Source organism: Rhinoraja longicauda, chromosome 37 (assembly GCF_053455715.1).
Source record: "Rhinoraja longicauda isolate Sanriku21f chromosome 37, sRhiLon1.1, whole genome shotgun sequence".
In the NCBI taxonomy this organism is placed as follows: domain Eukaryota; kingdom Metazoa; phylum Chordata; class Chondrichthyes; order Rajiformes; family Arhynchobatidae; genus Rhinoraja; species Rhinoraja longicauda.
In genome coordinates this window covers 5,218,976-5,242,448 of record NC_135989.1, presented here as the reverse complement: position 1 = coordinate 5,242,448, position 23,473 = coordinate 5,218,976, and the positions used below count along the sequence as shown (strand labels likewise).

The window sequence follows — 23,473 nt, the reverse complement described above, 5'->3', positions numbered from 1 at the left end:
TTGAGCATGTTGTAGCCTTCTGCACTTAAGTGTTGAATTCTATAACTTGAGGTAACGATTTATCATCTGTGATATGGGCTGAGCCTATTTGTTTTCTTGCTCTGGGAGAAAAGGACGTTCCCAGCCTGACCGAGGCATTTCTTCCTGCTCTGCAGTTCACAAGTCCCGCATTCTTCTGTCTATATTCTTTGCCTGTCTTTGCCTTTGTCACTCTCGCTGTTCCACTTCAGCCATCGAACCAGACAGCCTTGTTTACAGCTTATCCTCACAGCCACCCCGGGTTTACCCTGTTAGAGGCATAATCCTTCTTCACACTCCCTGCAGTTTCACAAGCTTCTTTTGTCTCCACCCCACTTCTGACAAAGGGTCTTGAATGTGACATGCCGACCCCATTGCACTTCTCAGATGTGTGTTCTACTGTGCATTTCCTGCATTTTCTATTTTTATTTTAGATTTCCAGCATCAGCAAGTGTTTTTAAAATTTTCAGTAACGTTTACTATCTGTCTCTAAAGATAGGGTGATCACGGTGGCGCAGCGGTAGAGTTGCTGCCTTACAACTCGGGTTCCATCCCGACTATGGGTGCTGTCTGTACGGAGTTTGTACGTTCTCCCCATGACCTGCGTGGGTTTTCTCCGAGAACTTCGGTTTTCTCCCACACTCCAAAGACGTGCAGGTTTGTAGGTTAATTGGCTTGGTAAATGTAAAAATTGTCCCTCGTTGGTGTAGGATAGTGTTAATATGCGAGGATCGTTGGTCGGCGCGGACCCGGTGGGCCGAAGGGCCTGTTTCTCTAAATCATGGTTTTAATTGCAACTGGCAGTTTCTTGTTTGCTTCTGAAATGTGACATTGCATGTGTCTTTGTCAACCTTTGCCAGACATGCCCATAGTTTGTCATTTCACAATTCTGTTAACTTGTAGAAAGAGGAACATGTCTTCATTTTATATTGCATGAATTTAATAATCCTTCGATGCTTTTGTGCATGGTTTGGTAAAGTGTAGTGTTCAAATATTATAAATATTCTTTCAAATTTAAGGTTAATTTAAAATTTATTACTCGCTCAAGTAACTAACACTAAATACTCTTCCTCTGACTTGCTTGACTTCACTTCCCTGAGATCCAGTTAAAAAAACTGCAAATACTGGAAGTGTGAACTAAAAACAGAAATTGTTGGGAATAGTTGGCACAGTGGAGCATCACCAGGGATCCGTGTTCGATCCCGACTGCGGGTGCTGTCTGTACGGAGTTTGTACATTCTCCCCGTGACCTGCGTGGGTTTTCTTCGGGTGCTCCGGTTTCCTCCCACACTCCAAAGCAGTACAGGTTTGTAGGTTAATTGGCTTTGGTAAAATTGTAAATTGTCCCAAGTGTGTAGGATAGTCCTAGTGTACGGGGGATTGCTGGTCGGCGCGGACTTGTTGGGCATATTTAAAATTAAAACAATTTTTAAAACTTTTCAAAAGTTCAAAGATTTCTACCTTAGTTGAGTAGTTCTTTGGAGAAAAGGGTCCCTCCCACCCTGCTCAGTTTGAAGCGTAATCTTCTGATTCTGGTATTTTCTTAGGAAAACTATTTACAGCCTATCTTTCCCATGTTTCGATGCCTCTTTCGAACTGGTAAACCGAACTATTCACAATTGTGGTGCAAAACACAAAGTGTTGGCGGAACTCATTGGGTCAGGCAGCCTCGCGAGAACAAGGATGGGCGGTGTATTGAGTCATGAGATCATAATTGATAGCAGAATTAGGCTATTCAGAATCAGAATAACCTTTATTGTCATCCAAAAAAAACAAGTCTTTTGGCCGAAATTTCATTACCCACAGTCCAACAATAAGAGCAATAAAAATAAGCAATTACACACACAATCACAAACCAACACAAAACCAAAAAAAGAAACATCCATCACAGTGAGTCTCCTCCAGCCATTGTGATGGAAGGCCAGAATGTCATTTCTCTTCCCCTGCCGTCTTCACCCGCGGTCAGGCTGTTGAAGTTGCCACGTTCCAGGCCGCGCCGGATGGTGAAAGGTCCGCAGCGGGCTGACCCAAGTCCCGCGATCCGGGGCGTCGCATCTGCTCCACCATTCAATAATTGGCTGATCTATCTTTCCCTCCAAACCCCATTCACCTGCCTTCTCCCCATAACCCCAGATGCCCGTACTAATCAAGAATCTATCTATCTCTGCCTTAAAAATATCAGTTGCCTTGGCCTCCACAGCCTTCTATGGCAATGAATTCCACAGATTCACCACCCTCTGACTAAAGAAATTCCTCCTCATCTCCTTCCTAAAGGAACATCCTTTAATCCTGAGGCTGTGACCTCTGGCCCAAGACTCTCCCACTCGTGGAAACGTCCCCCACATTCACTCTATCCAAGCCTTTCACTATTCGACTCCTGCTTGAAGAAGGATCACGTCCCAAAATACCATCTGTCCATTTCTCGTCCAGATGCTGCCTGACCCGCTGAGTTCCTCCAGCACTTTGCTTTCTGTTCAAGGTTTCCACATCAGCAGTTCCTTGTGTCTACACAGTTGTAGTGTACAATTATAACATGCCTTGTGTTTTTGTTTGCACCACGGTTTAATCTAGTTTACGGCCTTTTTGAATCTGCACAATGACCTTTAGTGTACCCACAGACCCTCCTTTCTTCTCCTCCTCAATGAAATCCTCTCAGGATTTTTAGCACACTGTTGAAGTAAGTCACTGTACTTTCGCTGCAGTGAAGTCTATAACAAAGACAATTAAATCCTTTGGTTTCCTTGCAGAGCGATCCTGGAAACATGCCAATACTTGAGCAGCTTGGATTTGACCAGAGCTCAGACTTCTCGGACACGTCCTTCCAGCAGAAGTTGGACGAGGCCAAAGAGCAGATTAAACGGGAGATCAGGAAAGAGTTGAAGATAAAAGAAGGCGCGGAGAACCTGCGGAAAGCGACAACTGATAAAAAGAACCTGTCCAATGTGGAACACCTCCTGAAAAAATCCAATCGAAAACTGGAGAGCCTGCACGAACAACTGCAGGACCTCAATGCACATATTGTGGTGAAAGATCCAGAGGAACTGCAAGGTAATGGCTGCAATGTTTTGCATTTGTGTAGAAATAATGTGTAAGGTCATAAGTGATAGGAGTAGAATTGGGCCATTCGGCCCATCAAGTCTACTCTGCCATTCAATCATGGCTGATCTATCTCTCCCTCCCAACCCCATTCTCCTGCCTTCTCCCCAGAGCCTCTGACACCCGTACTGATCAAGAATCTATCTATTTCGGCCTTTAACAACTTTATCTCCCCCTGGAACCCAACAACCGGTCAAATTTAATCAGCCTCATGCACTGCCTTGAGGACATAAAATGTTGGATGGCACAGAACTTCCTTCAACTAAACGAGAGCAAGTCTGAGGTCATCCTATTCGCCCCCCCCCCCCCCCCCCGACTCCATCAAAACGATAACAGGCAGCCTTGGAAGCCTATCCTCCCTAGTCAAACCGCATGTCAAAAACCTTGGCGTGATATTTGACTCTGCATTAAAGTTTGATAAGCAAGTCAACGCTGTGGTAAAAGCCAGCTTCTTCCAGCTTCGTACCATAGCTAAAATCAAACCATTCCTTCAATTTGACGACATTGAAAAAATCATCCACGCATTCATTTCCTCCCGCCCAGACTACTGCAATTCCCTATACACTGGGATCAGCCAATCATCCCTGTCCCGCCTGCAATTGGTCCAAAACGCCGCAGCGAGACTCCTGACGGGTGCCCGTAAAAGGGACCACATCACCCCGATTCTGGTCTCTCTCCACTGGCTCCCAGTACAGTACAGAATCAACTTCAATTTCCTCCTATTCACATACAAAGCCCTAAACGGGCTCCCCCCTATATCAAAAATCTTCTAACCCACCACTCTATCTCCAGGTCCCTCGGGTCGGCCGACTTGGGGCTACTGACTATCCCGCGGTCTAGGCTTAAGCTCAGGGGTGACCGCGCTTTTGCGGTTGCAGCTCCTAGACTGTGGAACAGCATCCCTCTCCCCATCAGAACTGCCCCCTCCATCGACTCCTTTAAGTCCAGGCTCAAAACCTACTTCTACTCCCTAGTGTTTGAGGCCGTCTGAGGGGGTGCTGTGAACTGTTTATGTATGTGCTGTTATGTTTGTGTGCCATTGTATGTTCGTTCTTAGTACCTGCACTGATGTACAGCAGTTTGGTCAACATGGGTTGTTTTTAAATGTGCTATACAAATACAATTGACTTGACTTGACTTGACTTTAAAATCTCCACAGCCTTCTGTGGTTAAGAATTCCACAGATTCACCACCCACTGACCAAAGAATTTCCTCTTCATTTCCTCCCCAAAGGAACATCCTTTAATTCTGAGGCTATGACCTCTAGCCCTCCTGGAGACTCTCCCACTCGTGGAAACATCCTCTCCACATCCACATCCATTCTATCCAAGCTTTGAACTATTTACTATGCAATAAGTTTCAATGAGGTCCCCCCTCATTCTTCTAAATTCCAGCGAGCACAGGCCCAGTACGGTCAAATGCGGTGTAGAAAGCAACTTCGTGGGTATCCCTCAGTACTGCCTTCCATAGAAAAAATGTACAGGTGCCCCACCAATTTTCCGGCAATTGTTTTTTTAAAGATTTTTAGATTTAGAGATACAGCGCGGAAACAGGCCCTTCGGCCCACCGAGTCTGCACCGCCCAGCGATCCCCGCACATTAACAATATCCTACACACACTGGGGACAATTTTTACATTTACCCAGTCAATTAACCTACATACCTGTACGTCTTTGGAGTTTCTAGTGATTAATCAATTCTAGTGGAGCACCTCCTGTAATCCAGACAAAATTACAAGAGCGCACTTGAAATCCCCCCAGGCCTGATAAGTGATGAGTCACATTTGTGTGACAAAAGTGCCAGTCAGTGACTATAGATAAAAGAGAGACTCTAACCACCTCCTTGCATAATCAATATCCTGATTTCTCTGAATATCCCTGCATTTAGAAAACACTCCAGTGGTTTGAGTCATACCGTGAACAAAGGATAGATGTTTGCAATTGTTTGTAGCTTATCATGCCAACCCCAGGAGATCCATGGCACAGTGCCCAGGACTCAACACCTTCTGCTGCTTCATTAATGACCTAGCTTGGATCCTAAATCAGAAGTGAGGATATTTCGCAATGACTGTACAGTGCAGTCCTTGGCAAATGAAGCGGCCTGAACACAGTACAGCTGAGACAATGCTCAGAGACACTGTGACAATTGGTGAGTAACATTCAAGCTATAAAGGGCCAGGCAGTGACTGTCTTCAAAAGGAAGTGTCTAACCACTTTTGCTTGACAGCTAATGGTATTGCCATTACTAAATCGGCACGGTGGCGCAGCGGTAGAGTTGCTGCCTTACAGCGAATGCAGCACCGGAGACTCGGGTTCGATCCTGACTACGGGCGCCATCTGTACGGAGTTTGTACGTTATCCCCGTGACCTGCGTGGGTTTTCTCCGAGATCTTCGGTTTCCTCCCACACTCCAAAGACGTGCAGGTTTGTAGGTTAATTGGCTGGGCAAATGTAAAAATTGTCCCTAGTGGGTGTGGTGCGGGGATCGCTGGGCAGCGCGGACCCGGTGGGCCGAAGGGCCTGTTTCTGCGCTGTATCTCTAAATCTAAATCGCCCACCATCAACATTCTGGAGGGGCGGATGGAGTGTGCTGGGAGGGTGTCACCATTATTCAGAAAGTCAACTGGATCAGCACCAGAGATACCATGTCCACAAGAGCAGACCTGAGGCTGGGCGTGGCGTGCGACACACCTGGCATCCAAGAGTGTCTCCACCATCTCCAAGGAATACTCATGCCTGGCAAAGACATCAAGTGCCTGAGCAACTCAGCGGGTCAGGTAGCATCTCTGGAGAATGTGGATAGTTGACAACTGAACTGGAACTGAATTGAACTGATTGGACCCTTCTTCAGACTGGGCTCTTGCCTGGATGAGTACAGAGCCAACAACTCCTTTTTAAAAAAAAAGCCTGACACCATTGAGACAAAACAATTCATTTGATAACCTACTTGATCTCCCAGTGGCTCAGCACTTCAACTCCCCCTCCCATTCCCAATCTGACCTTTCTGTCCTAGGCTCCTCCATTGTCAGAGTGAGGCCCAACACAAATTGGAGGAGCAGCAACTCATTTTTTGCTTGGGTAGTTTACAACCCAGTGGTATGGTCTTCTTTGCCATGCTGACTGATGCCTTCCATGACTGCCAGGATGGAATACACATCTGGCACAGGACTGACAGCAGGCTGTTCAACCTCAGGTGCCTGCAAGCTGTTACAAAGGTGACGGAGACCATCATCAGAGATTTCTTGTTTGCTGATGACTGTGCCCTCAACACCAGCACAGAGCAGAAGATGCAGTATGAAATGGACTGCTTCTCACAGGCCTGTGACAACTTTGGTCCCTCCATTAGCACCAAAAAGAATGAAGTTATGTACCAGCCCGCGCCTGGAAAGCCCGACCCGGAACCACACATCACGGTGAAGGGGCAGAATCTACAGGCAGTCGACAGCTTTACCTATCTGGGTAGTACACTCTCGCGAGTGGTGAACATTGACGCTGAGGTCAACAACAGGATTGCCAAGGCCAGCGCTGCCTTTGGGCGACTCCGTGGGAATGTTTGGGAGTGGAGAGGACCCAGCCTTACCATCAAGCTGAAGGTCTACCGTGCAGTGGGACTCACCACTCTTCTCTATGCCAGTGAGACCTGGACTGTCTACAGCAGACATGCCAAACAGCTCAACCACTTTCACTTGAGCTGCCTACGCAGACTCCTTCACATCAGGTGGCAGGACAAAATTCCCGACACAGAGGTCTTGGAACGGGCCGGAATCCCCAGCGTCCACACCCTCCTATGGAAAGCCCAAGCCAGATGGGCAGGCCATGTCGTCAGAATGCCCGAGAGTCGACTGCCAAAACAACTTCTGTATGGAGAACTGTGTCAGGGCAAGCGCTCAGTAGGAGGACAGAAGAAACGGTTGAAGGACTGCCTCAAAGTGCCCCTCAAAGACTTGGACATCAACCTCAGCACTTGGGAGTCTCTTGCTCTGGACCGTCCAACCTGGCGTAGCAAGCTCACCACAGGAGCCCGTGCAGCAGAGAACAGACGCGCTGCAGAGGCCCAGAGGAAACGCACCGCGCGCAAGGCCCGGGCTACCTCCACTTCCACTGCAGCACCCATCCACTTGTGTCCTACGTGTGGGCGTGCCTTCCGGGCCCGGATTGGCCTCACCAGTCACTTCCGGACCCACAGTCACCAATCCTCCAACTGAAAGTGAAGTCATGGTCATCTTCCAACCCGAAGGACAAACAACAACAACAAACAACAACATGAACATTGATTTGTCTAACTTCAGATAGTCCCTGCTTTCGCTCTCTATCCCCTCCCCCTTCCCAGTTCTCCCACTTCCTGTCTCCGTCTACATTCTATCTTTGTCCCGCCCCCTCCCCTGACATCAGTCTGAAGAAAGGTCTCGACCCGAAACGTCACCCATTCCTTCTCTCCTGAGATGCTGCCTGACCCGCTGAGTTACTCCAGCATTTTGTGTCTACCTTCACTTGATTCAACCCCTCCAACCACCATTCCCTCTGCCATCAGTTCAGGTAGCATGTGCATAGGAACATACCGCTCATAGAAACTTTTCCTGATTTGGAAAATAAAGTGCCAGTCCCTTATTGTTGCTGAATCTAAATACCGGAACGCCCTATCCAACAGCACTGTGGAGTACCTTCACTCGGTCGACAGCCGCATTGCAATATTGTTGTGGAAAGCTCACTGAGTTTTATGCACCTGCTTTTATTGTGGCAGATGTGGCATCGGCCATGACGACAGATCTGTAATGAATGCACTGGTGCACGCACACACGCACGTACGCACACGCACGTACGCACACACACACACGCAGCACGCAGGCGCAGGCGCACACGCGCACGCACACGCACACGCACGCGCACACACACACACACACACACACACACACACACACACACACACACACACACACACAGTGAGGTGAACCAACTCAATGGGCTTTATTTCCAACACCAAACAGGAGGGTGTAGCATCATCCCCACAGCCTTTTCTATTTCCCCCCCCCCCACTTTCCTCCTTGGGCTGAAGATTTTATGGGGTACTTCTGTAGGATCAAGTTAATTGGTCGTATTACCCTTAATTGTACTTGGCTGTGGCTCGTCTGTCCGTGGCTGGGATTGGAGCCGACCTTAATGGGGATGTGTCATCGCACAGTTTAATACTTAACCGAGTAGATGACATGAGTTTCAATGGCCTGGTCTTGTTTTTGTGCCCTGGAAACAGCCAGAGCGCAGTGCTGAACAGCTATCGTCCTTGATCGGCTGGCTTAACCTTGCGCCAAACCTTATTCCCTCATCACGTATCCATACACTGTAAATGGTTTCATTGTAATCAGGTATTGTCTTTCTGCTGACTGGCTAGCACGCAGCAAAAGCTTTTCACTGTACCTCAGGACACGTGGCAATAAAGGAAACTAAAACGAACAAGTACAAATGATGATCTGATTTTTCTGTGCAGATGGACCTCGGTCTCCTGGTGCTTTGAGCCGGGAAGCTCGTTCGACGGCGAACAAGAACCGCACTGTGGCACTTGAGAAGCAGCTAAATATCGAGATGAAGGTGAAGCAAGGAGCTGAGAATATGATCCAAATGTACTCCAATGGACCCATAAAGGTAAGGAAGAACTTTTTGTAGTTGAGCTTCCATATTGAAAGCAATCTTTGCATTAGCTGCTCTTTAATTCCTGTTGGTGTGGATAAGTTGGTTCAGGTTTTTGAAACAAGGAGTAAAATGTCGACATTTAATATTTTTCTTGCTCTGCCATGATGGGGAATATTGGTTCAGGAACTGTGCCCCATCCCCTGCAATGTAACACGGCTAGCCATATATATAAGGCCAAGGTTCCCCCTGAAACTTAAGACTGTGAAGAAAGTTTTAGATTTTAGATTTAGATTTAGATTTAGAGATACAGCGCGGAAACAGGCCCACCGAGTCCGCGCTGCCCAGCGATCCCCGCACATTAACACTATCCTACGCACAATAGGGACAATTTTTACATTTACCCTGTCAATTAACCTACATACCTGCACGTCTTTGGAGTGTGGGAGGAAGCCGAAGATCTCGGAGAAAACCCACGCAGGTCACGGGGAGAACGTACAAACTCCGTACAGATGGCGCCCGTAGTCAGGATCGAACTGAGTCTCCTGCGCTGCATTCGCTGTAAGGCAGCAACTCTACCGCTGCGCCACCGTGCCGCACGATTTTTACATGGGAATTGAACCAATAAGCATAATAGGCCTATGTACTTAAAATGTGGGTAGCCATTAGAAAGATAGAAAATAGGTGCAGGAGGAGGTCATTTGGCCCTTCGAGCCAGCACCGCCATTCATTGTGATCATGGCTGATCATCCACAATCAGTAACCCGTGCCTCCCTTCTCCCCATATCCCTTGATTCCACTAGTCCCTAGAGCTCTATCCAAATCTCTTTTAAGTTCATCGAGTGAATTGGCCTCCACTGCCCTCTGTGGCAGAGAATTCCACAAATTCACAACTCTCTGGGTGAAAAAGTTTCTTCTCATCTCAGTTTTAAATGGCCTCCCCTTTATTCTTAGATTGTGGCCCCTGGTTCTGGACTCCCTCTATTTTGGGAACATTTTTCCTGCATCTTGCCTGTCCAGTCCTTTAATAATTTTATACGTCTCCATAAGATCCCCTCTCATCCTTCTAAACTCCAGTGAATACAAGCCCAGTCTTTCCAATCTTTCCTCATACGACAATCCCGCCATCCCGGGGATTAACCGCGTGAACCTACGCTGCACTGCCTCAATAACAAGGACGTCCTTCCTCAAATTAGGAGACCAAAACTGCACACAGTACTCCAGATGTGGTCTCACCAGGGCCCTATACATCTGCAGAAGGACCTCTAAACTCCTTTACTCAAATCCTCTCGTTATGAAGGCCAACATGCCATTAGCTATTCTATTATAGATTTGAAGTGATCTTGGAAATAAAGAGTGCCAACTAATTATTGGTGTCCAAAGAAACTAGTCCAAGTTCTGACTGAAATCTTATGAAACAGGGTATTTGAAATACATAGATTTGTAGATACACACGAAGTGCTGTAGTAATTCAACGGCTCTGGAGAAAAAAGTATGGGTGGCATTTCGGGTTGGGACCCATTGAATAATAATAATAATAATAAATTGTATTTGTCATATGTAGGTTGGCACTGGGTCAACGGTGCAATGAAATGTATTTGACAAGACAACGGGTCACCTCAGCAGTAATATTCCAAGGATAAATAAGATAAAAAATGACATTAGTAAGGTAAAAAGACAATATTAAAAATAGGTAAAAAGACAATATTAAAAATAATCAACATATATGATTTGAAATGTGTTTGAGTTCTGAAGCCTGATGGCCTGATGGTAGAAACTGTTCTTAAATCTGGTAGTACACGCAGCCATACTCCTGTATCGTCTGCCTGACGGTAACAAGGAGAACAGCCTGCGTGCTGGGTGGCTGTGGTCCATGATGATGCTGCGTGCCTTCCGCAGGCACCGCCGGTAGAAAATGTCCTGAATGGCCGGGAGACAGTTGCCAGTGATGTGCTGTGCCGTCTTCACCACTCTCTGTAGTGATTTGTGGCTGTGGGCAGAACAGTTCCCGTACCAGACTGTAATGCAACCCATCAGCAGGCTCTCGATGGTGCATCTGTAGAAATGTGTGAGGATGCTGGCGTTCATGCCAAACTTCCTCGGTCTTCTCAGGAAAAAGAGCCGCTGGTTCTTTGTTATTGTGTCCGTGTGCAGTGTCCAGGAAAGGTCGTCAGTGATGTGCACACCGAGGAACTTAAAGCTGCTGACCCTTTCAACCTCATCATCACCGATGTGGATGGGGAGGTGTCCACTCCCCCGCTGTCTCCTGTAGTCCACGATCATCTCTTTAGTTTTGCTGACATTGAGAGAGAGGTTATTTTCCTGGCACCAGCTGTTTAGTGCCTTTACCTCCTCTCTGTAGGCCGTCTCATTGATGTCTGTGATGAGGCCCAAGATGATTGTGTCGTCAGCAAACTTTAGGATGCAGTTTGAGCTGTGCTTAGCAGTACAATTGTGCGTGAATAGGGAGTATAGGAGAGGACTGAGCACACAGCCCTGTGGTGTGCCTGTGTTGAGGGTCGGTGAGGAAGAGGTGTGGCTGCCAATTCTCACCACCTGGGGCCTGCACGTCAGGAAATCGAATATCCCGACCCGAAACGCCACCCATCTTTTTTCTCCAGGGAAGCTGCCTGACCCGGCTGAGTTACTCCAGCACTTTGTGTCTATCTTTGGGAAAAAACAGTCTCTGCCCTCTTTATTTCTACATAAATGTGTCGGTTCAGCAGTAAAGAAATGATCACTTGGCCTATTTGATCTACTTCTGAGGCAATCCCTTGGAATCAAGGGTAAGGTTTCCACTTCAGCATTTTGATGAGTAGACAATGCCAATGCTAGGAGGGCAGGTTTTATTTCGTTTCGGGTCGAGACCCTTCTTCAGACTGATGTCAGGGGGGTGGACAATGGACATAGGTGGAGACAGGAAGATAGAGGGAGAACTGGGAAGGAGGAGGGGAAGAGAGGGACAGAAGAACTATCTAAAGTTGGAGAAGTCGATGTTCATACCGCTGGGTTGCAAGCTGCCCAGGCAAAATATGAGGTGCAGTTCCTTCAATTGCTAGGGGCAGTTTTGGGTCCAGTTTACCAACACACCTTGGATCCCTTATGCCATAAGTCTGCCTTCATCAATCTTTTAGTCATCTCCACAAAAATCATAATCGGATTTATGGGACATGACCTCCCTTGCACAAAACCTAATCAGACCCTGCTTTTTCAAGTGGATATTAATCCTGTTCCTTAGAATCTTCCTTACCACTAATCTCACCAGCCAGTGGATTCAGCCTTGTCTTTTTTTATAAAAAAGGAGGACAACCTTAACTATCCTCCAGTCTTCTGAAACTTCACGTGCGGCTAACAAAGGTGCAAAAATCTTCGTCAGAGCTGCTTGCTTCCTTTAGCATTCTGGATTAGTGTGCACCAATACTCTAACACTTCCTCCTGATACAGACAAGCTCCAGAATACCAATGTATTCTTCCTTTTAACTCCACATCCTTTGTCCTGATGAATACCGATGAGAAGTATTCATTTTGGACCAGGCTTCTATCCTCTGGCTCCACACATAGATTATTTTTTTGTTCCCCGAGAGGCCTACTGTTTCCTTAGCAACCCTCTTGATTCTAATATACACATGAAAAGTTCTTGGTTTCTCACTAATCACACTTGCCAAGGTTATACCATGGCCCCTTTTCACGCAAACCAAGCTCCCTTCCATTGATCACATCTACACTTCACGCTGTCTTGGCAAGGTCATCAACATAATCAAGGACTAGTATCACCCCGGACACTCCCTCTTCTCCCCTCTCCCATCAGACAAGAGGTTCAGAAGTGTGAAAACGCACACCTCCAGATTCAGGAATAGTTTCTTCCCAGCTGTTATCAGGCAACTGAAACGTCCTCTCACCAACCAGACAGTGGCCCTGACCTCCCATTTACCTCATTGGAGACCTTCGAACTATCTTTAATCGGACTTTACCGGACATTATCTTGCACTAAGCGTTATACCCTTTATCCTGATCTGAACACTGCGAATGGCTTGATTGTATTCATGTAGTCTTTTCGCTGACTGAATAGCGTGCAAAAAAAACCTCATCACTGCACCTCAGTACACATGACAATAATAAACAAAACTTTTTCTATATCCACTATAAACCTCAAGTGACTCCTTTGATATCAATTTCCTATTCCTGACATGCGCTTCCTTCTTTTCCCTGCTGAACCTCACAATATCCTTCCTTATTTCCTCATATTCCGAGATGTCCCATGGTGATTGACTCTTAAGTTCAACTAACGTTCCTAACATATGCATGGTATCAATTTTTAATGCAGTTCGTGTCTCAGCTGTCTTTCCCTTCACTATTCGTGTAGTCTCTTCTTCCCTGGTGAAAACCGATGCAAACAGATCCATTTAATACGCAAGAAACAGGTTTGGAGGTTGACTGGCTTGGTAAATGTAAAATTGTCCCTCGTGGGTGCAGGATAGTGTTAAGTAAACTAAAAACTAAACTGAACTGCAGAATCGTGGGAATCGTGCAGTTGTGTGAAACACACAGTGCTGGAAGAGCTCAGTTGGTCAGGCAGCATCTGGGGAGGGAATTTACACCTCTCTTGCTTATAAATAATAAGCAGAGAGGTTCTATTCTCGTTCATTCCAGGATCTTTGCTCTCCAGTCCTGCAATATTCTCCTTCATCAATGCTTTCTTCCCGTTCCTATCTTTTCTGTGCACTTTGTTTAGAGGAATAGACAATAGGTGCAGGAGGAGGCCATTCGGCCCTTCGAGCCAGCACCGCCATTCAATGTGATCATGGCTGATCATTCTCAATCAGTACCCCGTTCCTGCCTTCTCCCCATACCCCCTGACTCCGCTATCCTTAAGAGCTCTATCTAGCTCTCTCTTGAATGCATTCAGAGAATTGGCCTCCACTGCCTTCTGAGGCAGAGAATTCCACAGATTCACAACTCTCTGACTGAAAAGGTTTTTCCTCATCTCTTAGAATACTTAGAACCTGGTCCCGTGCTTTTAGTCAGGACATTTAGTTTAACGTTACAGCGTGGAAACAGGCCCTTTCGGCCCACCGGGTCCGCGCCGACCAGCAATTCCCGCACACTAACACTATCCTACACCCGCTAGGGACAATTTTTACACTTACCAAGCCAATTAACCTGCGTACCTGCACGTCTTTGGAGGGAGGGAGGAAACCGAAGATCTCGGAGAAAACCCACGCAGGTCACGGGATAACATACAAACTCCGTAAAGACAGCATCCGTAGTCGGGATCGAACCCGGGTCTCCGGCGCTGCATTTGCTGGAAGGCAGCAACTCTACCGCTGCGCCACCATATTATTAAAGATAAAGATGTCAATCCCATGTTGTCAATTCCACCGTGCCTCTCAAACCTGCTTAATAGGCCTTCACATATGTGAATTCTAATCCTAATTTAGACTGTACTCTCTTCTCATCTACTCACTTCAGCCACATTTATCTGTTCAATCCTCCAGTTGTTACACTTACCAGCAAAAGGCACAAGAGGTAATCTACAAACTGCCATTTTTGTGTCTTTGTTATCATTTCTTTCTTAATTCCGCAATATTAGCCAGAAGGGCTCATCGCTTTTTAGACAACCCTTTACTTTTAAACAATGCTCCCACATTAAGAAATATCCTCTCCACTCTGTCAAGGCTTCTTGGGATCTTGTATGTTTTCCAAACTCCTACTTTAAATGTAGCCTGCCCACCCTTTCTTCGTAAGACAATCCATTTATCCCAGGTATTCGTACAATAAACCTTCGCTGACCTGCTTTAGCAGGAGATCTCCCGGTTGCTAAACATTTTAACTCCCCTCCCCATTGCCATACTGACCTTTCTGTCATGGGCCGCCTCCATTGTCAGAGTGAGGCCACACACAAATTGGAGGAATAGCACCTCATATTTCGGTGGGCAGCTTGCAACCCAGAGGTATGAACGTTGATTTCTCTAACTTCTAACGTCGTCCTGTTGAGTTTCATTGTCTGTATAACCCGTTATCTCCGACCCCACAGCCAACAATGGACCATTGTAGGCTTCACCTTTCTTTGATCGTCGGTACTTTTTTGCATTTCTTTCATTCATCTATACACTAAAACTCTTGTTTGTTTGTTTGTTTGTTCGTTCCTGAGCTACAGCCATTTTGGTGCACGATAGTGCGACAATTTTAGGCCCACCTTACTCACCGTCGTCCCTTTGGTGCTAATGGAAGAAGTTTAATTGAAATCGGTGTTATATTTTAAAATGTATTCACATTTTAAAGTTTAAATCTATCTCCTCGGGAGGGAGGGGGGAGGGAGGGAGGATAAAGGGGGTTGAGGGGTGTGGAGTGGGGGGAGGGGGAAGGAGGAGGGGGGGAATGGGGGGGAGGGGGGGAATGGGGGGGAGGAGAGGGTGCTGCACCAATGCAGGAGAGGTTTGGGCCCAACGGGTCCACTTGGTCTAGTTTGTTCTATATCTTTCCATGTCACCGTCTATATCTCTCATTTCCCTTTCTCCTGACTCTCAGCCTGAGGAAGGATTTCAACCTGAAATGTCACCTATTCCTCTTCTCCAGAGATGCTGCCTGACCCACTGAGTTACTCCGGCTTTTTGCGTCTATCTCCGGTTTAAACCAGCATCTGTCGTTCCTTCCTATGCTCCTTAATATATTTACTTCTTGCATAGGGAGATCACTTTTGATAGAGGGGTGCTGCTGAGGTAAAAGGCGAACAGTGGAGCATATACCAGTTTCAAATGGCCTACTCCTGTTTCTGTTTGTGTTCTTATGTTTCTTATTTGTTAATTTATGTTTAAAGTCTTCTCTGATCAGTGTATGATTTCATTGTTAATTATTCCTCAACTAAACCCATAATTACTCTCGAAGATCGACAGCAAAGTGCTGGAGTAAGTCAATGGGTCAGGCAGCATCTCTGGAGAAGAAGGATGGGTGAGGTTTTAGTCGGGACTCTTCTTCAGACTCTCCCCTGCTTAATTGCTCTTCCCTTTTTACCAATCTGGTCAAATCTCTTGCATATGGACTCGGTGGGCTGCTTCATGTATACTGCACTAACTGGAGTGATTGGGGTGATTGTACGGGGATTGTCTTGAGGATCTGTATGCAAAAACTGTATTTCACTTTGCCCGGTACACGTGACATAAAGGATCCACTTCTTCTTTCGAGTCCATCATTCAAATGTTACATCACTATTGTCATCCGTCCTGAAAAGGGCACAAGCCTCCGGCGACAATCAGTGGGAGCCTCACTTGTACAGTGGTTAAGTCAATTTTATTTGTATAGCACTTTTAAAAACAACCCACGTTGACCAAAGTGCTGTACATCAGTTCAGGTACTAAGAAACGAACATACAATGGCACACAAACATAAAAGCACATACATAAACAGTTCACAGCGCCCCCTCAGAGGGCCTCAAACGCTAGGCAGTAGACGATGGTGGTAGCAGAATTAGCTCAGGACACTTCCAGTTTCCAGCCCCGCGACATGGACGCTTCTGCTATGGGGCCAAGGATCCACTAATCATTGACCATTGGAGCCATTGGCTGCCATTTCATACTCTGTGTATCTGTCTCTGCCCACAGGGTCATCTGGCACAACTGACCCCTGCATGAACCTTTTCTTGCACTTTACCTTGTTCCCCCCTATTTTTTGCCTTTGTTATTTAAATCTTCGCTGTGATTTATTTATATAGTTGATAGCATCGATATGGAAGCAACATTCAAAAATCTCGTTGTACTTGTACAATGACAATAAACGATATTGTATTGTAGATATTGTATTGTACAGAAAACCTATTAGGATCACTCCACTCCGTCTTTTGACTCTCGGTTTAATCATTTTATAGTCTCTAGTTTTTTCTCTTCCCTCTAATTCCATCATCCTTGGCTCTCCACAGACCCGCTCGGACAAGTAGAGCAGTCTAATTGTGATTTTTGTCTTAATTCCACAGGATCGAAAGATGCTGTCCACTGCTCAACAGTTGCTGCAGGATAGTAAAATCAAAATTGAAGTGATCCGCATGCAGATCCGCAAAGCGATACAGGCAGATGAGATGTATGTGGAAATTGAGGATGGACAAGGTAATATTTGTAGGAGAGCTTGGTGCTAATCGTGGATTAGTCAATCGTTTCTAAGTGTACCGTTATACACGTGCAGTGAAATCATTCTCACAACAAAACATAAGGATAACTTTTTTGGCATTAATGAACATTCAATTAAGTGAATAATATAGTGTTTTGTATCTCAAATGTATTATTGCTGACAGAGTTTGGGGCGGCACCGTGGCGCAGCAGTAGAGTTGCTGCCTTACAGCGAATGCAGCGCCGGAGACTCAGGTTCGATCCTGACTTGGGGCGCCGTCTGTACGGAGTTTGTACGTTCTCCCCGTGACCTGCGTGGGTTTTCTCCGAGATCTTCGGTTTCCTCCCACACTCCAAAGACGTACAGACAGGTTTGTAGGTTAATTGACTGGGTAAATTTAAAAATTGTCCCTAGTGTGTGTAGGATAGTGTTAGTGTGCGGGGATTGCTGGGCGGCGCGGACTCGGTGGGCCGAAGGGCCTGTTTCCGCGCTGTATCTCTAAATCTAAAATCTTAACACAGTTGTGAATTAGTAATAAAAACAGCTCACTTTATAAAGTGTTAAAAACAGATTGCAAGAGAAACATAAGGAATTAATGTGAGAATGCAAGAATTGAATAGTTTGCTATTGGAAGACACATCAGCAAGGGAAAGTAATTGCAAAAGGGCACACATAAGGATCCGCATTTGGAGGAGTGTAACTAGTTTAGTTTATTGTCACGTTTGTTGTCAAGTGTATCGAGGTACAGTGAAAAGCTTTTGTTGCATGCTAACCAGTCAGTGGAAAGACAATACATGATTACAATCGAGCCATCCACAGTGTACAAATACATGATGAAGGGAATATCGTGAATGACGTTTAGTGCAAGACAAAGTCTAGTAAAGTCCGATCAAAGATAGTCCGAGGGTCTCCAATGAGGTAGATAGTTGCTGAGGAATCTCTCTAGTTGGTGGGGGTAGGATGGTTCAGTTGCCTGATAACAGCTGGGAAGAAACAGCGCCTGAATCTGGAGGTGTGCTTTTTTACGCTTCTATACCTCTTGCCTGATTGGAGAGACAATAGACAATAGGTGCAGGAGTACGCCATTCGGCCCTTCGAGCCAGCACCGCCATTCAATGTGATCATGGCTGATCATTCTCAATCAGTACCCCGTTCCTGCCTTCTCCCCATACCCCCTGACTGTTATCCTTAAGAGCTCTATCTAGCTCTCTCTTGAATGCATTCAGAGAATTGGCCTCCACTGCCTTCTGAGGCAGAGAATTCCACAGATTCACAACTCTCTGACTGAAAAAGGTTTTCCGCATCTCCGTTCTAAATGGCCTACCCCTTATTCTTAAACTGTGGCCCCTTGTTCTGGACTCCCCCAACATTGGGAACATGTTTCCTGCCTCTAACGTGTCCAACCCCTTAATAATCTTATACGTTTCAATAAGATCCCCTCTCATCCTTCTAAATTCCAGTGTAGAGGGGAGTAGAGGGAGTGGCCGAGGTGAGACTGGTCCTTGATTATGCCGCTGGCCTTGCCGAGGCAGCATGAGGTGTGAACCTATTGAGATGCTTGAAGACCAAGAGGCAGCTTCAGACAAGGCAGGACTCTTTTATAATGCCGTACCAAAGAGGACCTGTACCCTGTTACCTTTTCCCTTTATACAATTATAAATGTACCATGTACATTAGTAAAGACTGCACCTGTACCCTATTGCCTATGTACATCATTAGTCAAGTAGTATACCCTTCCCCCTGTTTATAGGCCCAGACAGGTTCTAACCCCGTCGCCTATGGACGATCAAACAAAGCGTGTACCTTGCTTTGCGTGTAAAGTCTCTCAGGTTCAGAACTCTGTCGCTGTGTAAAGTGTCAAGCTCCACTTGTGCATCATCTCACTGTTCTTCACCCTGCTGCCTGGTGCAACAATGAACCAGAACTTAAACTCTGCTGCTGATTTGCCATTACAAAAGGAACGCACTCTCTGCTGCCACTGAGCAGTGTCGAACCGTTTACTTATAAAATACTTTATACAGCCTTAAGCAGAACCTGGATCCAGCTCATGAAACCTCAGGTGCAAGAGGAATTCAACTTGTCAGGCCGCATCTGCAAAGGGAATGGGCAGGCGACAATTTGGGTTGGGTCCCTTCTTCAGACTGTGCCCTTGTGTACCGTGCCAGACAGGTCATGTTTCTAGTGGCCTGGTGGGGATTGAGGTTGGAATCAGATCATGCTCCCTGTCCGATCGTGACATTTTCCTATCTCTACAGCATCAAACAGAACCTGTACTCTGCACCCAATGAAGTGTCACAACTTGGATTTATATCATATTAACTGTCGGCAGTGACAAGGCACATTCCTTGTTTCCTTTGCGCAACCTCAACGGGTTTAACCCTGCTACCCTGTGTACTCAAAAAGGCATGGGCACTGCCCTCTCAGTAAAATCTCAAACAGGACTTATCTTTATTTCTTCCTGTGTATCTTAACAACCAGTGCGCAGACGGCTCCCTGAATACACTCTACTCCCAGCGCCTCCTTCACCACTGTCTTGGCCTGCTTTGCAACTTTCAGGGAACGATAGACTTGAGTCCTAAGATTCCTCTGTTTGTTGCCATTCTTTAGCACCCTACCATCACTGTATATGTCCTGTTCCTATTTAACGGTGGCGCAGCGGTAGAGTTGCTGCCTGACAGCGAATGCAGCGCCAGAGACTCGGGTTCGATCCTGACTACGGGCGCCGTCTGTACGGAGTTTGTACGTTCTCCCCGTGACCTGCGTGGGTTTTGTCCGAGATCTTCGGTTTCCTCCCACACTCCAAAGACGTACAAGTTTGTAGGTTAATTGACTGGGTATATGTTAAAAAAAACTATCCCGAGTGTGTGTAGGATAGTGTTAATGTGCGGGGATCGCCGGTCGGCGCGGACTCGGTGGGCCGAAGGGCCTGTTTCCGCGCTGTATCTCTAAATCTAAAAAATCAAAATAATTTAAAAATCTAAAATTTAACTTCCAAAAATGCATCGCATGGCATGTGTCAGAATTAAATGTAATTTGCCAACGCTCTGCCCAACTTTCCATCTTCAGAGATACCGCGTGGAAACAGGCCATTTGGCCCATCAAATCCATGCCGACCATTGGTTCTATGTTATCTCACTTTTCGCTTCCTACACACTAGGGGCAATTTACAGAAGCCAATCAACCCACAAACCTGCACGTCTTTGCAATGTGGAAGGAAACCAGAGCACCCGGAGGAAACCCACACAGTCACAGGGAGAACATGTAAACTACGCACAGGCGGCACCCGTAGTCAGGATGGAGGCTCGGTCTCCTGTGCTGTGAGGCAGCAACTCTACTGCTGCACTACCGTGCCATCCCTGATCTGATAAATATTCTGCTCTAGCCTTGGACATCCTTCCTCGCTATCCATAGAATAAATTCACGTGTCATTCGCAAACTCACTAACCATGGCTCCTACATTCTCAAATCGTTAATGTATGTCGCAAACAATCGCGTTCTCAGCACTGATCCCTGCTGAACACCACTGGTCACAGACTTCCAATGGGTCTGAAGAAGGGTCTCCACCCGAAACGTCACCCATTCCTTCTCTCTTGAGATGCTGCCTGACCCGCTGAGTTACTCCAGCATTTTGTGAATAAATCCAATGGGAAAAGCATTCTTCCACTACTACAGAGCTGTTGAGGGCGTGCAGCGTAGGTTTACTAGGTTAATTCCCGGAATGGCGGGACTGTCATATGTTGAAAGACTGGAGCGACTAGGCTTGTATATAGACAATAGACAATAGGTGCAGGAGTAGGCCATTCAGCCCTTCGAGCCAGCACCGCCATTCAATGCGATCATGGCTGATCACTCTCAATCAGTACCCCGTTCCTGCCTTCTCCCCATACCCCCTCACTCCGCTATCCTTAAGAGCTCTATCCAGCTCTCTCTTGAAAGCATCCAACGAACTGGCCTCCACTGCCTTCTGAGGCAGAGAATTCCACACCTTCACCACTCTCTGACTGAAAAAGTTCTTCCTCATCTCCGTTCTAAATGGCCTACCCCTTATTCTTAAACTGTGGCCCCTTGTTCTGGACTCCCCCAACATTGGGAACATGTTTCCTGCCTCTAATGTGTCCATTCCCCTAATTATCTTATATGTTTCAATAAGATCCCCTCTCATCCTTCTAAATTCCAGTGTATACAAGCCCAATCGCTCCAGCCTTTCAACATACGACAGTCCCGCCATTCCGGGAATTAACCTAGTGAACCTACGCTGCACGCCCTCCATAGCAAGAATACCCTTCCTCAAATTTGGAGACCAAAACTGCACACAGGGCCCGGTACAACTGTAGAAGGACCTCTTTGCTCCTGTGGAATTTGTGGAATTCTCTGCCTCAGAAGGCAGTGGAGGCCAATTCTCTGTATGCATTCAAGAGAGAGCTAGATAGAGCTCTTAAGGATAGCGGAGTCAGGGGGTATGGGGAGAAGGCAGGAACGGGGTACTGATTGAGAATGATCAGCCATGATCACATTGAATGGCGGTGCTGGCTCGAAGGTCCGAATGGCCTCCTCCTGCACCTATTGTCTAATGTTCTGGTTCATCTTGTTTGAATTTTGAAGCCCGAAGCTATAGATAGGCTAATATCAGTGATGGGCAACAAGAACTTGAAATGAAGGACATGCATAACTGAGTAAAATATCAGCATAGTGGCCCGGATGCTCAGTTCCTGCTATAGACTTTAGAGATCCAGCGCAGAAATAGGCCCTCTGGCCCACCGAGTCCGCACCGACCAGCGATTCCCATACACTATCCTCCACACGAGGGACAATTTACAATTTAGCCAAAGCCAATTAACATACAAAACCTGCAAGTCATTGGAGAATGGAGGAAACCAGAGCACCCGGAGAAAACCCACTCAGTAACAGGGAGAAGGTGCAAACTCCTTACAAAGCAGCCTCTGTAGTCAGGATCGATCCTGGGACTCTGGCACTGTCAAGCTGCAACTACACCACTGCACCGCCTGCTTCTATTTCTTCTGTTCTTATTACTCTTCGCTTTATGTTCTGAGGTGCTGTTAAACACACATTTGCAGCCCACAAGGACAGAAGCTGTGAGGACTGTGCCAATAAGTATAGATTGACAATGTTTGCCTTTATTAATGCGTGGCCTTTTTATTTACTTTTGAAGCCAAGCCGGAAATCAGTCTCCTTGAACTAAGAATTGAAGAACTGCGGCATCACTTCCGTGTGGAATATGCAGTATCAGAAGGTGCCAAAAACGTTCTCCGCCTGCTGGGATCAGGGAAGGTGCACGATAAGAAGGCGCTCTCTGAGGTAAATTTAGATTTAGATTTTAGATTTAGAGATACAGCGCAGAAACAGGCCCTTCGGCCCACCGAGTCCGCGCCGCCTAGCGATCCCCGCACCTTAACACTATTCTACACACACTAGGGACAATTTTTACATTTTATCCAGTCAATTAACCTACATCCCTGTACGTCTTTGGAGTGTGGGAGGAAACCGAAGATCTCGGAGAAAACCCACGCAGGTCACGGGGAGAACGTACAAACTCCGTACAGTCAGCCCCCGTAGTCAGGATCAAACCTGAGTCTCCGGCGCTGCATTCGCTGTAAGGCAGCAACTCTACCGCTGCGCCACCGTGCCGCCCCAAAGAACCAGGGGAGATAATGTTCTGGAGCTGACCATATCAATGGGTGGCAGCCTATTGCAGGACAATCTGGACTTGGGTAGACTGGGCGATGAAGAAGGCATTTGACACGCATGTCTTCATTGAGAACCCATAGCTCCCGTACTCGGATCGAACCCGGGTCTCTGGCGCTGTCAGAGGCCACGGTGGAATCAGATAGAATCATTACTCCTGAGTGATTTTTGGACAGATTCTTGAATGGGCAAGGCGTAGAAAGAAAAGGACCTAATGTGGGCAACTAGGATTAATGCAAATAGGCAAAATGTGTCGTGTGGGAACTGCAGATGTTGGTTTAAACCAAACTTTTTCACACAAAAAGCACAGTGGCGCAGCGGTAGAGTTGCTGCCTTGCAGCGAATGCAGCGCCGGAGACTCCGGTTCGATCATATCATATCATATCATATATATACAGCCGGAAACAGGCCTTTTCGGCCCTCCAAGTCCGTGCCGCCCAGCGATCCCCGCACATTAACACTATCCTACACCCACTAGGGACAATTTTTACATTTACCCAGCCAATTAACCTACATACCTGTACGTCTTTGGAGTGTGGGAGGAAACCGAAGATCTCGGAGAAAACCCACGCAGGTCACGGGGAGAACGTACAAACTCCTTACAGTGCAGCACCCGTAGTCAGGATCGAACCTGAGTCTCCGGCGCTGCATTCGCTGTAAAGCAGCAACTCTACCGCTGCGCTACCATGCAGACTATGGGCGCTGTCTGTACTGAGTTTGTACGTTCTCCCCGTGACCTGCATGGGTTTTCTCCGAGACTTCAGTTTCCTCCCACATTCCAAAGACGTGCAGGTTTGTAGGTTAATTGGCTGGGTTAATTAAATGTAAAAATTGTCCCTAGTGGGTGTAGGATAGTGTTAATGTGCGGGGATTGCTGGGCGGCGCGGACCCGGTGGGCCGAAGGGCCTGTTTCCGCGCTGTATCTCTAAAATCTAAAGA

The 23,473-nt window shown here is 46.7% G+C and overlaps 1 protein-coding gene across 2 annotated transcripts in view; it reads left to right on the top strand.

Moving 5' to 3' along the window:
* pkn1a (protein kinase N1a) overlaps positions 1-23,473 on the top strand; it is a 137,861-nt gene that overhangs the window by 33,472 nt on the left and 80,916 nt on the right. For both annotated transcript variants that reach the window (XM_078429598.1, XM_078429599.1), the window contains 4 exons: positions 2,766-3,066; positions 8,595-8,749; positions 16,701-16,830; positions 22,002-22,147. In XM_078429598.1, the coding sequence (XP_078285724.1) occupies positions 2,766-3,066; positions 8,595-8,749; positions 16,701-16,830; positions 22,002-22,147 (732 nt within the window). The remainder of the gene's footprint in view (positions 1-2,765; positions 3,067-8,594; positions 8,750-16,700; positions 16,831-22,001; positions 22,148-23,473) is intronic.